Source organism: Bubalus bubalis, chromosome 6 (assembly GCF_019923935.1).
Source record: "Bubalus bubalis isolate 160015118507 breed Murrah chromosome 6, NDDB_SH_1, whole genome shotgun sequence".
Lineage (NCBI taxonomy): Eukaryota > Metazoa > Chordata > Mammalia > Artiodactyla > Bovidae > Bubalus > Bubalus bubalis.
The window spans coordinates 32,678,561-32,696,245 of record NC_059162.1 but is presented as its reverse complement, the minus strand read 5'-3'; the positions used below and the strand labels follow the sequence as shown (position 1 = coordinate 32,696,245).

Below are 17,685 nucleotides of genomic sequence, written 5' to 3'. Positions count from 1 at the left end.
CAGCTCTGGGCCAGTGTGAATTATAGACGTATTTTGTGAGTTGGGCTTGTGGCTCTCAGGTCCAGCAGCAAGCATGAGCAGAGTTAATGTAGGAGCATGTTAGCAGAGTCCACAATATTTCCAATAATATTCTTTTTAGATTTCTCCACTTCTGCTGAGGTGATAGAGGGAGAGATAGTAGTTGCATGTTAGGGTTGGGGGCAGGAATTTAGTATCATCTCTCTACTGCCCTTAACAGCCTCATCTGCACAGACCTGGAGGCAACAGCGTGGCTCTTTCCTGAAAGGTTATAAAGTGTTTTTGCTCACATATACCTGTAGTTGATATGTGGCTTCCCAGATGGCCCTAGTGGTAAAGAGCCTGCCTGCCAATGCAGGAGACATTAGAGACCCGGAAGAGGGCATGGCAATACATTCTGGTATTCTTGCCTGGAGAATCCCATGGACAGAGGAACCTGGTGGGCTATGGTCCATAGGGTCTCAAGGAGTTGGACATGACTGAAGCGACTTAACATGCACAGTGCATCTGTGGTTGAGCAGGAATTTGAATCCAGAACTGTTTAGTTCTAAAATCTGTGCTCTTAACCAGGGTTCATTCACTGCCTTTCTAGCCAATTCTCTCATATGTTTCACCTGCTTTCTGTTTTCTCTCAAGCCTTCCTGCAATGCAATAAGATATAGCAGCAGCCCTATAATTGCCTGGTAGTGGGAAAGTAGTAATTCCCTGTGCACATATCCAAAAAATGTTAATTTTTTAAAAGATAATAGGTTAACCTGATTTTTTAAAAAGATTATAAAGAAAAGACATAAAGGTAGCAATGCAAAAGCAAGTCCAGGAAACAGGTAGAGAAGGTTATCAGAGTCTGTGACCCCTTGAGGGATTGTTCCTTCACCAACCAAAAAAGCAAGCCTCACCTTCCCAGAAGTTAAAACTTGGATGGGAGGCTTCCTTGTAGGACTGTTTCTTTTCCCACCTCAGTGAGATAATGTAAACTTGCCTGTGTGCCCAAGCCCTGTGAGAGGCAATGTTCATGGTTAGGAGTGGGGAATCCAGAGCAAGTCTGAATCTCATCTCTGCCATTTTCTAGCTGATGACCATGGTTAACTTATTTAATTTCCCTGTGATACCATCTGGAAAGTAAAGATAATATGAGTACTCACAACACAGGGTTGCTGTGATGATTAAGTGGGTTACATATTTTCAGCATTTAGGACAGTGTCTGGGATCAAGCCCTATCAACATCATTAGCAACAGCATTCAGGAGTTTGCCTGTATTCTCTCAGAGCCAAAGTCCTCTCTCTGAGATCTCAGGTTGTTATTTATGCTTTTCAGAGAGTCGAGTAGTTTTCTCTCATGCTCTACTCAGTGATTGGGCTCAGCCTGAGTTGCCAGTTACTGGGCATCCTCTGGGTACCAGGACTTTCTGTTGGTGCAGATTCCAAGTTAGTTCTATGAGCCCTTTGAAAAGCTGGAACCAGATCTTCAAAAAGTGGTGAAGACACCAAGACACCAAGACAGATCCTAGGACACTGGATCAATTTTAAAGTGGGATTCCCTGGTGGCTCAGAGGGTAAAGCATCTGCCTGCAATGTGGGAGACCTGGGTTCGATCCCTGGGTTGGGAAGATCCCCTGGAGAAGGAAATGGCAACCCACTCCAGTATTCTTGCCTGGAGAATCCCATAGGCAGAGAAGCCTGGTAGTCTACAGTCCATGGGGTCGCAAAGAGTCAGACACGACTGAGCAACTTCACTCACTCAAAGTATTGAAGGCTTTTGTATGATAAGAATTAGCAGGACGATCTTAACTACTCACACAATTACAGGCACACACACTGCAGGATGTGGCAAAAGAAATGGTTGTATTGTCAATGCTCCCTTCAAAGTAAGGGCAATTCTTTGGAATAGTTAAATAATGTTGAATTTATTGGGAAGTGTCTTTTGAATTTATTGGGAAGTCCTGAATACCAGACACTTCCCAATCTTTGTACAGGTATTCTTTTTGCACATTCTAGGCACATGTTAAGGGCTTCCCAGGTGGCCCAGGGGTAAAGAATGTGCCTGCAAAGCAGGAGACATGGGTTTGATCCCTGGGTCAGGAAGATTCCCTGCAGAAGGAAATGGTGACCCACTCCAGTATTCCTGCCTGGAGAATTCCATGGACAGAGAAGCCTGGAGGGCTACAGTCCATGGGGTCACAAAATAGTCAGATACAACTTAGTGACTAAGCACAAACAAAATAGGCACGTGTTAAGTTATTCTACCACTCTGTATCCCTTTTTACAGATGCTAAACTAGGTCTCAGAGAAGTTTAACAGCTTGTTCAAAGTCTGACTCATAAAGCAGAGCTCCAGGCTTTGTTTAGGACTCTGGTTACTCATGATACCTACCTCATTATTAAGCTCACCCAGTGCTTTTTGTATTTGCATGCGTGTTAAGAATAGTAAAGTGGCTTCAGTCTTAGACCTCGTCTGTGGACAGCAGTGCTTGGGGAGGGGGGCAGGTTCTGTGTCTGTCTTGAACTTTGTGGTGAAGTGTATTGTTTGGACAAAGACAGAAATGAGGAGCAAAATTAGGCTACTATCTCACTCAAAAGAACTTGAGGGTATTATATTGTTGGTTGGTTGCACAAAGTGCCTTAGGCTACCTGGTTCTGAAACTTCTTTTCCCATTTACTGCAGCCCCATATTTTTTTAAATGTCAGTGGTTTAATTTTTATTTTGTCTATTTAAAATTGTGAAAGAAAGCACTCTTGCCTTTGTGTTACATCAGCATCGGCATTAACCCCAGCATCAAAGAACCTGAAACCTCACATTCACATGCTTTTCTCTTCCTAGTACTGTGGAAATCAAAACAGAAATAAGAGATTTAACTTTCAATTCACTAAGAAGTTAAAAGGAGGGGAATATATGGTAGATATGATGAGTCTTCTCTCCCTAAAGATAAACAGTGCTTGAGGAGGAAGGAGAGGGTTCTTTATCCCAGGCTCTTGATTCTCTACATTCTGTCCAAGAGTTCACAGATCTGAAATGTACCCACCTTCCTTTTAAATCTTTCTTTTTTCCATAACTCTCCAGGCTAACATAGTATATTCAAGATAAGCACAGAGCAGGAAACTTTCCTTTCTTTCTTTCTTTTTTTTTTCTCCCTCCTCTTTGTACTTTTCTTTCCCTTTCTCCTGGTTTCTGCTTTCATGAAAGCCTGAGGTTGCTCCTGATGAGGTTAAGATACAGGTAGGAGAAGGGGACACAAATTCTTATTGAAGATTCTTTTCTTTCCCATTTCAGGTCTTGGAAAAAAAAGAAAACACTCCTTCACCCAGATAAAAAAAAATCTTCCAAAAACCTGAGTGGCAAATGAAAAGCATCCACTGTCCATCCATGCTCTATGTGTAAGTTACAACTTTCTGCATTTTGAATGATTTATCACTCATTCAGGGAGGCCATGCCATGGTGACCCTCCTTTGGGAAAACCAAACTGTAGTGGAATTTGTGCTTAAAGGATTCTCTTCCATCCAAGAGCTAAATATTTTTCTCTTTATGATGTTTTTAGTTTTATATATCTTAATTATTTCTGGAAATACCCTCATTGTCCTGCTAGTTTTATTCAGCCATCCCCTCCACACCTCCATGTACTTCTTTGTGGTGAACTTGTCCTTTCTAGAGATGTGGTATACATCCAATATTGTCCCCAAGATGTTGCTGATTATCCTAGCCAGACAGAAGACTATCTCCGTGGCTGGCTGCCTGGCACAGTTCTACTTCTTTGGCTCCCTGGCTGCAACAGAGTGTCTCTTGCTTGCTGTGATGGCCTATGACCGCTACCTGGCCATCTGCCAACCTCTCCACTATCCCATTCTCATGACTGGCCCCTTTTGCATTAGGCTGGCTGCCAGCTCTTGGCTTTGCTGCTTCCTTCTCACAACAATCACGATGGTTCTACTGTCTAGACTAACCTTCTGCAGACCCAACGAAATTGATCACTTCTTTTGTGACTTTGCCCCTCTGGCCCATCTCTCCTGCATGGACACCTCACTGACTGAGACAATTGCCTATGCCACCTCTTCTGCAGTGACTCTGATCCCATTTCGCTTCATCACAGCCTCCTACTCCTGCATTCTTGCTGCTATCCTAAGAATTCCATCTGGCACCGGCCGGCAAAAGGCCTTTTCCACTTGCTCCTCCCACCTCACCATGGTCATGGTGTTTTACTGGACACTGATTGCCACATACCTTTTACCCTCAGCCAACTCTTCCCAACTCTTGCACAAAGGATTTTCTCTGCTCTATACCATCTTAACACCAATGTTCAACCCCATCATCTATAGCCTGAGAAACAGAGACATCCATGAAGCCCTGAAGAAGTGCTTGAGGAAGAAGCCAGGTTTCCTTAGATGATGCAAAAAGGAAAATAGCTATATTTGTATAATGGTTTATTAACTGGACTGAGTAATTTGATTTCTACATGAACAGCAACAGTCTAAATCAATAACTACAAAAGACTAATAATCAGACACCTGTGAATATAGCTGAGGCCACTGCTAAATTCTGAAAGCCTCAGGTGAGCTGGTATCCTAGGAATGGTTTAAACAGGTCAGATTCTTCTTCATTATCTTCAGTAGACCTGGATCCTTGTGTAAAAACTTATCTCCAAGATGAGCTGATAAGACTGGTCACAATTCATTCAAATATTCACTGAGGGTCTACTATATTCAAGGTATTGTATGAAATGTAAGTACAAAATAAACAAAAATAGAATCAGTCCCTGCTCTAACTAAACTCACAGTCTCTAGGGGAAAGGCAAACATTAATCAAATAACCAATGTAAAACTACATATATAAATATAAAATTACACTTATGATTCAAAATTTTAAATAAAATAAATGATTTTTTATAAGGGGCTTCTCTGTGCCTAAGACTCTGAGCTATCAATGCAGGGGGCCAAGATTTGATTCCTAGTTAGGGAACTATATCCTTCATGCCACAAATAAAGATTGAAGATCTCATGTACCACAATTCAGACCTGGGGCAGCCTAAATAAATAAAATCCTTAAAATAATAATAAAATGACTACTACTTATCTATTAGAATGACCAATGTCCAGAACATGGACAACACCAATGAAGATATGGAGCAATAAGAACTCTCATTCCTTGCTGGTGGGAATACAAAATAGTACAAATGCTTTGAAAGACAGTTTGGAAGTTTCTTACAAAACTGAACGTACATTTGATATGATTCAGCAATCATACTCCTTGGTATTTACCCAAATGAGTTGAAAGCTTGTATTCACACACAAAAAACTGCATGTTTATGGCAATTTTATTTATAATTGCCAAAACTTGGAAGCATCCAAGATGTCCTTCAACAGATGAATGGAAAAATGAACTGTGGTATATAGACAATGGAATATTATTTAGTGCTAAAAAGAAATGAGTTATCAAGCCATAAAAATATAATACATGGAGGAAACTTAAATGCATATTTCTAAGTAAAAGAAGTCAATCTGAAAAGGCTATATGGCATTTTATCCCAATTGTACAATGTTGTGAAAAAGGCACAACTTTGGATACAGTAAAAAAAAAAATCAGAGGCTGCCAGAGCTTAGGGTTTGAGGGAGGAATAAATAGGCACAGCACAGAGGATTTTTAGGGTAGTGGAACTGTTCTTTGTGCTACTTCAATGGTGGATATATGTCATTATATGTTTGTCAAAACCAGTAGAATGTACAATACCTAGAATGAATCCTAATGTAAATTATAGACCTTGAGTGATCGTGATGTACTGATGTATATTCATTGATTGTGGTACATGTACCACGCTGTTGTGGGATGTTGACAGTGGGGGTGGCTATGAAAGTGTGGGAGAAGGGGGTGAATGAGAAATCTCTTATTTTCCACTCAATTTTGCTCAGAACCTAAAATTACTCTAAAAATACACTTAATAAAAATAATAACAATAATAATTATAAGGTGTTAATTATATATCAAGAATATGGAACTTTAATTCCTTTCTCTGGAATAATTTGGCGTAAGCAAAGCATTTTCTAATCCTTTGCACTCAAGATTTAGAAGTGGGAAATAAAGATTTGGGGAAATGAGGGCTCTGTAGAAGACCCATGATGAATCTGTGGTGCTCCATCTCCTCTGCTATTATGGTGGCAGACTCAGTTGGAGCTGGAGCTTTGTATTTGAGTTCCAACTCTTCCTGTCATGCTCCTGTCTGTACTTGCTCCTCCTCTTGCTGACACATGTTCTCAGTAGTTAGAAACATAGGGTGTGGTGGGTATGTGTTCCTTGTCCTGTGCAACTCTAAAGAGCTGAGTTGACTTCAGAGTAGAAAAGCTGAGATCAGCATTGCACGCTCAGTTGCTGCCTGCCTTCTTTTCTGGCTCCTGCAAATTAGGCTCCTCTAATTGAGGATTAGAGTACTGGAGTGGGTTGCCATTTCCTTCTCCAGGGTATCTTCTCAACCTAGGGATCAAACCCCGGTCTCCCACATTGTAGGCAGATGCTTTACCCTCTGAGCCACTAGGGAAGCCCAATTGAGGATAGGATTATCTCTTGTCTAAACTTTCTTTTTAAGAGTTCTTCTATTTTTAAGCAAAGAGATTATGTTCACTATGCATGGGAGTTACTCAAAACCATGGTTGGGAAACAACAGATACAAGACTGGGTATCTCCAAACATTCTCAAAACGTGATCCCCCAGTGGATTAAGTGGACTTTCCCTGGGCAACACAGACTAGAATCCAGACTAGAATCCATTCTATATCTGATTCCAGGCCTCTCTCCCCAGTACCATACTACCTACTGACTCAGTGACTTTTCTTCTTGCCTGGGGACACATAAGGAGCACTCCTGTATACGCCAGCATCACTGTTTAGTTATATTCAGCCAGAAGAGCATGTAGTGTATCACAGCACATGCCAGAGCCATGGAACTCCTCCAGCTCCCTTGCACCTACCATAAGCCTGCAACTCCAATCAGGTAACAAAACCTCAGGATGTTTGTGGCCAGCACTATTGCCCTCGGCTGGGAGAAACTTCCCCACCATTCCTTCTGCAGGAAGCCATAGCTCCCAACCTCTCAGATGGGGAAGGGGAGATATTGACGGCAGAACTGGCTTCTTTTTTCCACTGAGACATGGCAATGAAACACGAAACCTGAGGAGTCTCCAAGTTAGTGAGGACTGCAGGACTCAAGCAGCCACAGTCCTGGTCCCTCAGCTGAAAATAAGCCCCTACACTGGTGAGGAACCCAGAGGTCTGATCTCACTTGGACCAGTGGTTTTCTGACCTTAGAGTTGGACAAAGGTGCCTGAGAAGCCACAATAGGAAGGAAGAAGATGAGCAGTCTCTGAGACCCACCCTTGTGCTTACTGAGCAGCTCTGTTTTTATGTATCTTATTTATTGCTGTTCCATTTAAAGCTTCATTTGAATAAAGGCCTCTGCTGCTAAATATGTGTTCACACATACACACACAATTTTTTTTTTTTAACAAGACCTTTCCTATCTTATAGCTTCCCTTATTTTCCCTGCTGGAAAAAATTTACAAAAAGATGAAGGTCATATTTGGATTAGTTTTATGTCCTGTAAAGTCAAGGACACTTGGTATGCACTGACTGAGAGGACAAGATGGAGAATATATTTAGAGGAGACTACACCTTCTAGGATGGTGGGCTTCTGCAGGAAATTTTATGTGTCAGTTACTTGCACTGTATTTTTAAGCCTCTGAATCTTCATAACTGCCTCTTACAAGGCTGAGTCTCAAAGCAACTCTTGCCAGTGACTTTCCTAGGTTTATGAGGGAGGCCCATATTTGTGGGACACTGGAAACCTCCAGGTAGCATGACCACACCCTGTCATATTTGTACCTTTAGACTCAGGAGTGGGCTGTTCTGCAAAAAGAGCCTCTTTCACCCGCAGACTTAGATTCCTTCTGAGAATAAATGAAGGGAAGGCTACACAATGAACTTTAAGTTTCTTATTCTTGTCCCAGGGCTGTGCAGGCCTTTACTGATGGATAGGAGGGATATAGATGTACAGCCAAGACCAGATGGAATTAGGAGAAGATAGCTACTCTTGCAATCACAGGGAATAACTGTTTTCACAGAGTCCTATCACCTTGCTCTCTCTGAGCTCAGGCAGGAGGACAAGTCCATCTAGCATGGTTTACAGTCATATAATCTTGGTGGTTTATCCCTGGTCCATATTTGCATGAGCTTAAAGAAGATGGGACCTTAATAAGAGAGAGTCACAACTTTCAGGCAGAAATCAAGAGTCTTTAGCACACATGGTCCACTTTTGTGCATCCTTCTGGGGTCTGACCATCCCCCTAATGACTAAAGGAGTGGATGATTGTGGTATCTGCTGAGCTCTTCCCTAGCTGAGAGACCTGAGGAAGTCTCTTCAGCACATTAGGTCTTATGCTCTAAATCTGAAATATCTGGAAGATAGACCAGGAGTGGTCTAAGGAATATGCTGAGGATAGCAACTAACATTCATATCATACTTTAAATTTTATAAAGCTCTTACACATTGTTTCTTATTTGGTTCTCAATTGGCCATGAAGTAGAAATGATCCCCACAGCATAGATGAAGAAAGTAAGATTCAAAGATGTTAAATGACTTAAAGTCTCTCTCTGAGTGCCTTCTACTTTCCAACCCTATTATTTCCTTTACTGCTATAAACTGAAAGTGTTCCCCAAATTCATACATTGAAACATAATCCCCAATGTGATGGTATTAGTAGATGGGGACTTTGGGAAGTAATTAGGTCATGAGGGTGGGGCACTCATGAATGGGATTAGTGCCCTTATGAAAGAGACCCCAGGGCTCTCCATCTCTCCCTTGAGCCCTGTAAGGACACAGAGAGGAAATGAGCACCTATCAATCAGGAAGTAGGTTCTCACCAGACACCAAACCTACTAGTGCCTTGATCTTAGACTTCCCAGACTCTAGAATCATGAGAATTTAATTTCTGTTGCTAATAAGCTACTGAATCTATGGTATTTTTGTTATAGCATACTGAATGTACTAAGACAGTTTTTTTTTAATTTTTAAATTTATTTTTTATTGAGTTAACATTGGTTTATGTGCTAAGTCATTTTAGTCCTGTCTGACTCTTTGTAATCCTATGGACTATAGCCCACCAGGTTCCTCTGTCCCTGGGATTTTTCAGGTAGGAATAGTAGAGTGGGTTGCCATGCCCTCCTCCAGGGAATCTTCCTGACCCAGAGATCGAACCAGCATCTCATTATGTCTTCTGCATTGGCAGGCGGGTTCTTTATCACTAATGCCACCTAGGAAGCACCAACATTGGTTTATAATACTATATAATTTTTGTGTGTACAACAATGTATTTCTACTTCTACAGCCCCTATTTTTCTTAGGGCCTAAATCAAGTAGCCACAATATATCACAGACATTATGTTAAAAAGTGTCAAACTTTTTGGCAGTGTAGTATCTGGGACAATGATGCCAGTAGGGGGCTGCTGTAGATGAAAGTTTGCCAATCCAGGCCACAATGGATTAAGTCTCAAAGGAAAGGCATATAACTGTTGGTTATTGTAGCCATAAAAAAAAAAAAATACTGTCTACCCTCAGCTTGAGGATTCTATCTGTATTCACCTCATATCTCAATAGTATTTATTTTCTAATAATAAAAACAGACTAACTCATTTAAAAAAAAAGCCTAAATGACAACTTAATGATTTCTCCATGTTTATGTGAGGCTTTGTTCACTCAGGAGGCATTTTGACAGGCACTACTGCTTGATAACAAAGCATCCATATTTTGTATTCCAACTCCTTGTCTGGCCAACTGTAAATTGGCCTGGAAACTGTAAATTCCTGGATTCCATTATCACCTATGATACTTGATCAATATCATGCACTGAGAAAACCAAGCCATGAGTCTGACCTTCTGCCAAATCCCTTCTCTAATTTAGTGTTTTTTTTTGTTTTGTTTTAAGTTTTTGAGCATTATTTGGATTATTTAACAACATGGTCTGCCCTGACATTGTTTTGTTCTCCAATTTTTCCCGTGTTTCTCCAAATGGATAATAAACATCTAATGGTTGGAAACAACATTAGTTCTCAATGAAATCTTGTAGGTTTGGGTCTGAGTGGGTTTACAATTCTCTATCCTTTTCTGACTACCAGGGACAGTTGCCTCTGGTGGTGGAACACTTGGATCAGCCTTTCGCAGTAGGATAACAGAGAGGAGTACATTAAAGAAAATGTTTTCTCAATTAAAATGATCATTATTTCTGCTATGCAGAACTCTAGTCTTGACTAGACTCTATGTTCTAGTCTCCTGATATTCCTAAAGTTCTATCTTTTTTTCTGCTGCATAATCCTTTTTTATGGGGTATTTTTTTGGCTTCCCTCATTTCTCAGTGGTAAAGAATCCACCTGCAATGCAGGAGACATGGGTTCAGTTCCTGGGTTGGAAAGATCCCTGGGGGAAGGAAATGAAAACCCTTTCCTGTATTCTTGCCTGGGAAATCCCATGGACAGAGGAGCCTGGTGGGTTATAGTCCATGGAGTCACAAAAGAGTTGGATACAACTTAGTGACTAAACAACAAAAACAATAATTTAAAAGACTGAGTGGTTGATAATTCTGACATAGTTCTTAAAGCCCAGGATAGAGCTGCTCTTGCTCCAAGCACCACATCAGCACACTGAAGTTTTTTATAACTTTGTATTCTTGTAAATGCTTTGCTTGAGCAGTCAACACATCAACTGTAGGCACTATAATTATTTCCTTGTTCCTTCTCACTACAATCAAGTTGACTATGTGGCCACGGTCAATCAGACATTTTCTCTTTTTATCTTCCTTCCTTTTAATTTTCTGTTCTATAAAAACTTCCTGCCTTCTGTCCCACTTTGCAGTTCTCTGAATGGAGACAGTCTACTTTATGAAGTGTTAGGTAAAGTTTGTCCTTGTCACCGAAATTGTCTTCCTTAATCATTAACAATAACATGTGGCAGTATGTGACAGACAGTAACCTAAAAGGATGCCTTGTTTCTGACTTGGGCAACTGAGAGTTTAGTCAAGCTTTCCATGAGATGGTAATTGGGGTGGTGGGGGTGTAGAGCAGGCTGAGTGGGGAGGTTGCTGAGTTTACTAAGCTGAGTTTTGGATCTGTACTTGAGGTGCCTATGTGGCACTCAAATGAGAGACCAGGTTGTACATAGGGATGTGCATCTTTGACACAGAGAGGTACTAATGAAAGCCATCAAGAGGTCTTTCCTCAATTACTCCACTACAGTGGCCTGTCAGTATGACAGCAGTCCCAGGTGAGGGGCAGTGATTTCTCAGAGCGATGCCAGCTGAAGAGAGGAGAGTTTGTATCAGCATTCCCTGAAGTATAGTTACACTGAAAAACAGTTTCCTGAGAAATCTCTCTCTCCCTCTCTCTCTCTCCCACATACACACACACTGTTATATGATTAAGCAAATTTGGGGAAATCTACATATTTAGAGAATGTTAAGAGAATATTGGGCTTCCATGGTAGCTCAGCTGGTAAAGAATCTGCCTACAACGGAGGAGACCCCAGTTTGATTCCTGGGTCAGGGAGATCCCCTGGAGAATGGATAGGCTACCAACTCCAGCATTCTTGGGCTTCCCTGGTGGCTCAGATGGTAAAGAATCCACCTGCAGTGCAGGAGACCTGGGCTCAATCCCTGGATTGGGAAGATCCCCTGAAGGAGGGTATAGCAACCCAGTCCATTGTTCTTTCCTGGAGAATCCCTATGGACAGAGGAGGCTGGTGGGCTACAGTCCTTGGGGTCACAAAGAATCAGACACACGAGTCTAAGCACACGTACACACACAAGAGAATATTAAAGACTGACAAGACACAGTCTGCAGTAAAGAATCTTTTCTTCTTTTCTTCTAACTCAGTTTTCCCCATAAGCCAACCCCGCTCAGAGGTTATACTAGAATTTTAAAGTCTTAGGGTGAAGGAAGACAGTAATTATTGGATGTTACTGTTAATAAGCTGAAGTTGAGAGGTTAACTCACAGTTAACACAAATAAAGCTGGGACTGAAACCCAGATCTTGGGACTCTGAATCTGGGGCTCTCTCTACTAATCAAATCAATTCTACTAGTGCCCTTGGACTGTGCCTTGGAGTCTGCCCCTGACAATACACTTCCATAAGGGCAGTCTAGCTTCTGAGACATGGAAGTCTGAAAGTTGTGAATCAAACTGGAGACTACAAAGCTTCTGGAAGGTGGCCAGAGGGAGAATGGGGAGAAGGTGAAGTGGCTTAGGTGACATTCCTAATTTTCATTCCTAGAAACTTCTCAAAATATTGATTCTTGGGTTCCATTCCTGTCTATCTACCTAACTGGGACTGAATCAGTATGGTGGGGTCAGGTGTATTTATTCTTGATCAGATCCACAGGTAATTCTGAGATGTCATTTTGATTGAGAAACGCTGTCCTTTTCTAGACAAAAATCAATGTCAGATCACTCCAAAACCCACCAATTTTCACAGATTCCTGCCTGAATCAACTTGGTCTTCGAGTTTTCCTGTTTTTCATGGAAACTGGTGTAGATATTTGGGTGGGCTGTGAGATAGGCGTCTGAAAAGCCACAGGGGAAGGATTGCATTTCTGAGGTTAAAGAGGGTGGGCCCAGCCTCACTTCCTCCCTCTCCTTATCTGGGCTTCCTGTCGTAGAGGGTGGGCCCAGCCTCACTTCCTCCCTCTCCTTATCTGGGCTTCCTGTCGTAGAGGGTGGGCCCAGCCTCACTTCCTCCCTCTCCTTATCTGGGCTTCCTGTCATCACAGTGTGATCACATGTATTCCCCCTTCACTTCTCCTTTTACACAAATAGCCCTGATATCCGTGTTACCAGTCTTGTCTTGGGGCTTCATTGATAATCACCAGTTCTGTCTAAAGGAGAGAGGAAAAGTGCCTGTTTAAAGGTAAGATTGGTGACATTTTAATTTGGCTTGAAAGCAGAGAACTGAACCATATTATGTGGGCTAAGGTATCTTCTTAGGAGTCTCTGTGTATCTCTCTAGTAGACTGTAAACTTTCCTGAAGCTTTTGCAAATGTTTACTGCAGGTAGTAAAATTATCAGCAAGATCCTAGGGGCCCTCAAAAGGCAATCCGGCCAGAAAGAGTTTCAGTTAACTGGGTTCCAATTATTTGATGGGTCATGGTTTTCATGTGCTTAAATTGCTTCAGAACTTGAACTTCTCTGTCTGGCCATTACCAATGACCAGAGCCATTTATGTGAAATGAAACTGGAAGATTTCCTACTTGATCTGGTCTTTAGAAGATTGGTCTTGTAATTTTAAAGTGAGCAGAGAACCAACAGCTAGAACTATTCTAAAAGGCAACTGGGAGATGCAGATCTTCTTAATTTGAGAAAATTTCAAAAGTAAAGTTAGTGACTCCTCAGAGACACTAAACAGAAGGACTGTGATTAATCTTAACACCCAGCTCAGAGTCAAGGACACAGGACATGTTCAGAACCTGTGTTTCAAGAGGTAAAAGATAGACATTGCTAAGAGCTGCTCAGATTAGTTGTTTTAAAAGAGCAGGAAGAGCACTGTGATCCTCAGGATTCCCCCAAATAAACTTATCCTTAGTATTCAATGGGCTTCCCTGGTGACTCAGACAGTAAAGAATCTACCTGCAGTGTGAGAAACCTGGGTTTGATCCCTTTGTCAGGAAGATCCCCTGGAGAAGGGAATGGCTACCAACTCCAGTATTCTTGCCTGGAGAATTCCATGGACAGAGGAGCCTGGCGGGCTACAATCCACAGGGTCACAAAGAGTCGGACACGACTGAGCAACTAACGCTTTCCCTTAGTATTTAAAACAAGAATATTGATAAATATAATATGACATGTACCAAATCTGGATGACTTGGAAAACAAAACAATATTGCAAGGATTTCTAATTCGGGGCCCATAACTAATGATTGCGGTATTATGGACTCAGAAAGTGATAGCCAAGCTTTGGTCCTGGCTTTCTGTAACGACTGTAGTCGTTGGGGGTCAGATTACCACAAGGAACTCTAGATGAAAGCTTTCTCCTTCCAAGATCTGCAAGAATCATACAGGGAATGGAAAGGAAAGTTCTGTAGAACCACACTCATCCACCTAATAATGAGGCATGGGAATGGGGCAGAGGGCTATAGATTCTATAAGCATCTCAGGGGCTATTGACCTTTGAATTTCAAAATAAAGACCAGACTTTGTAATGAATTCATTTAATAATCAGATGTTAAGCACATCCTAGGGCCTGGAAAGTCCCATGGACGGAGGTAGGCTGCGGTCCATGGGGTCACGGAGTGTCGGACACGACTGAGCGACTTCACTTTCACTTTTTGTTTTCATGCATTGGAGAAGGAAATGGCAACCCACTCCAGTGTTCTTGCCTGGAGAATCCCAGGGACGGCAGAGCCTGGTGGGCTGCCGTCTATGGGGTTGCACAGAGTCGGACATGACTGAAGCGACTTAGCAGCAGCAGCAGGGCCAGGTACTATGCCTGGTAAGGGTGGGAGGTGGGGGCGTGGGGGGATAATAGAAGGAATGTATTTGTCCTGCAAACAGTCTTGCCCTTAAGGAACTCCCTTGGGAGATAAGAAATATCAGATATGCTTGCCACAGAACAGAACTGAACAAAACAGAATCTTAACCGCTGGCTAAAATAAGTTTTGCTTTCTCAATCTCCACTAGAATCTGCACTGTTTTGAAACTGTGGTTAAATTAGAGCAGAGGCTGAACTGTAGCATGATTTCCTGTGATGTTTCCTGTGTGGGCCAATTAAGAGTATTTAGCCTTGAAATAAGAGGATTCGACACCTTTAAACCAGCAAGGAATTAGTCAAAGTCCAGCCTTTCACCTTTCACATCTACTACTACCTAAGTGACCTCACACTTGGTAATGGACAAGAGGCACACACTGGAAACCTCAAACTCTGTTGGTCTTTAGCTTCTTACGACTTCAGATTGATTTTTGACTGTCCAGGGGCCTTCAGACTAGCATGTGAAGTCTGTTCACCTTCCTCAATCCTACCTTGCAACAGACCAGGAGCTAGGCATGTGCTAAGCACAGGAGACACAGGGATAACTGATGTGGTATTTGTAGAGTAGCATGAGGACAGTCACAGCAATATACACAGCAACACAATATAATCTTTTCTATAATGGAACAATCCTGTGCACAAAATGTAGGAGGAGTTTAGGAGGGTGCCCAACTCCCTGGGAGAGATGATTGCTCAGGTTCATTTTCAAGGAAGGATGAATTTGGTATGGGGACTAGGGGTAACAGCATTTCAAACAGAATATGCAAACTTAAAGAAATATGAACACCCAGGCATGTTAGAAATGAGAGTAAGCAAATGAGACTGGAGTATAACAAGCCATGGTTGCAGGACCACAAGAAGTAGGAAATTTTTTCTACTTGGCTCTAGAACTCCAGAACCTAAAATGGAAGGCAAGCTCACTAACCAGGTGAGTTCCAAGCTAGCCATGGACAGAGCTATGCCTGAAATATCCACTTGACAGACTTGATGGAATATGGGTTGAAATGAGAATGAGAGGCAGATTTCTTTCTCCTTGACCTAGGTTTCCCCCTTAGATTTTAGTGAAGGCTGGAGCTTTTCTGCAAGGTTACAGCCATTTTCTTTCAGCTTGTTTCCGGAAATGCTGTGTTGATTTTCTTACAGTGGTTTGGTTTACTTTCCTAAATTAGTCAGCACACAGTACTTCCTGTACCACATGAGCGTTCAGTGTGAGCAGATCACCTTGGGCCTAGAGGTTGGATACCTGGCTTCAGGAAGGTCCAGGACCCAGCTGCCACATCAGGTGCAGAGCACTGAAACAAATGCAGAGATATTAGACAGAATGGGCCTCCAGGGTGGTCTCTGGGGCACAGAATGAAAGGATTGCAACTGGAGGCTGGGTGTTCAGTTTGGGAAAGTTGTCTGGAAGTAGGCTTTCAGAAAGAGGAAGACAATGCATTTACAAAGTGAGTGTGTGGGCACTCAGAGGGGAGGCCATGCATCTCTGTGTTGGAATACAGAGGCAAGTCTTCTCTTCATTTCCTACTTCACGGTAGAGTTCCCACTGCAGCAGTAGCATCAGTACATCATAGCTATGGCCAAAAGTTGTTTCGCCACAGCGATACATTTCTATAACAATTTAAAATAAATGTGATATATTCTAAGTGTTAGAATGTTGATACTTAAAGGGAACTTAGAGATTATATAAATGTTCAAATAAAATGTCAAGTCATAGTGAGAGCCCAGTTTTGCTACCATAACACTCCAATCTGCATATTTTTTAGGTCAGGCAACTTGTTCAAAATCACAAAATTACTTAACTAGTTATCTAGAATGTTTCTTGATTCTCTAAGAAATGTTTTTTTCTCCATACTACATCCTTTTCTTTCAGACCTATTAAATAGGCATCACTGAACTGTGTTATTTGTTCACGTAAAGAAATTTCCAGTGTGTTTTAACATAAGCAGACATGAGAATACAACTTAACTATAAACCCTAAATATCTGAAATCAATAGGCTGCTGCTGCTACTGCTGCTAAGTTGCTTCAGTTTTGTCCGACTCTGTGCGACCCCATAGACGGCAGCCCACCAGGCTCCCCTGTCCCTGGGATTCTCCAGGCAAGAACACTGGAGTGGGTTGCCATTTCCTTCTCCAGTGCATGAAAGTGAAAAGTGAAAGTGAAGTTGCTCAGTCGTGTCCGACTCTTTGCAACCCCATGGACTGCAGCCTACCAGGCTCCTCCGTCCATGGGATTTTCCAGGCAAGAGTACTGGAGTGGGGTGCCATTGCCTTCTCCGAATCAATAGGCTAGCAAGTCAAATATTTAATTTGCCAAACTTTTTTGACATTTTATATTTCAGAACTTGATGGAGAAATAAAGGTGAGAAATGATTTTGATATTGTGTATGTTTTAAAATTTGCTCAGGTAAATTTGATCTCATAGCTTCATATTTATTCTATATAGGAACAACCCATGGTTTATTCTTCTGAAATTAACTATTGTAGAATCTCAATATTTATACCATGAGGGGCTTAAATTATAATGATTTCAAGATGAGAATTCCTTAGATCATTTACTTACATTCAATTTTTTTCACTTTTTATTTTGACAAAAATTTGTACTTACAGAAAGTTTACAAAAACAATACCCAAAATTTCTGAACCCCCTTCATTCAGATTTCTCAAATATTAACATTTTATCACATTTTCTTTATGTTTTCCCAGTTTTCTCATTTGAGAGCAATTGCTGACATGATATCTTTCCCCCTTAAGTGTTTAGGGTGTATAAGAACAAAATCCTTTTCTTATATATCCACTTTACAAAGATCAAAATCAGGATTTTAACACTGATATAATACTATTACCACTCCATAGATTTTATTAGATTCCCCCAATTGCCCCACTAATACTCTTTCTTTCTTTCTTCTTATTTTTTCCTGTTGGAGTTCAATTGTTTTACAATGATGTGTTAGCTTCTGCTGTACAATGAAGTGAATCAGCTATATGTATACATTTATCCTCTCCCTTTTGGCCCACTAATATTCTATATTGTTGTTTGGTTGCTAAGTTGTGTCCAACTCTTTATGAGAGTTGCAGCCTTAAGCTGCAGCACACCAGGCTTCCCTGTCCTTCACTATCTCCCAGAGTTTG

At 41.5% G+C, this 17,685-nt stretch overlaps 2 protein-coding genes across 5 annotated transcripts in view; both read left to right on the top strand.

The window, feature by feature from the left end:
• Positions 1-3,446: 3,446 nt before the first annotated feature.
• Positions 3,447-4,394, top strand: LOC102411399 (olfactory receptor 11A1-like). Its single transcript, XM_006060672.4, has one exon. It carries the CDS (start codon positions 3,447-3,449, stop codon positions 4,392-4,394), a length of 948 nt encoding a protein of 315 aa, XP_006060734.4.
• Positions 4,395-12,788: 8,394 nt separating this feature from the next.
• Positions 12,789-17,685, top strand: part of CD53 (CD53 molecule) — a 39,769-nt gene continuing 34,872 nt past the window's right edge. For all 4 annotated transcript variants that reach the window (XM_025288121.2, XM_025288119.2, XM_025288120.2 and 1 more), the window contains exon 1: positions 12,789-12,940. The gene's annotated coding sequence lies outside the window, so the exon portion shown is untranslated. The remainder of the gene's footprint in view (positions 12,941-17,685) is intronic.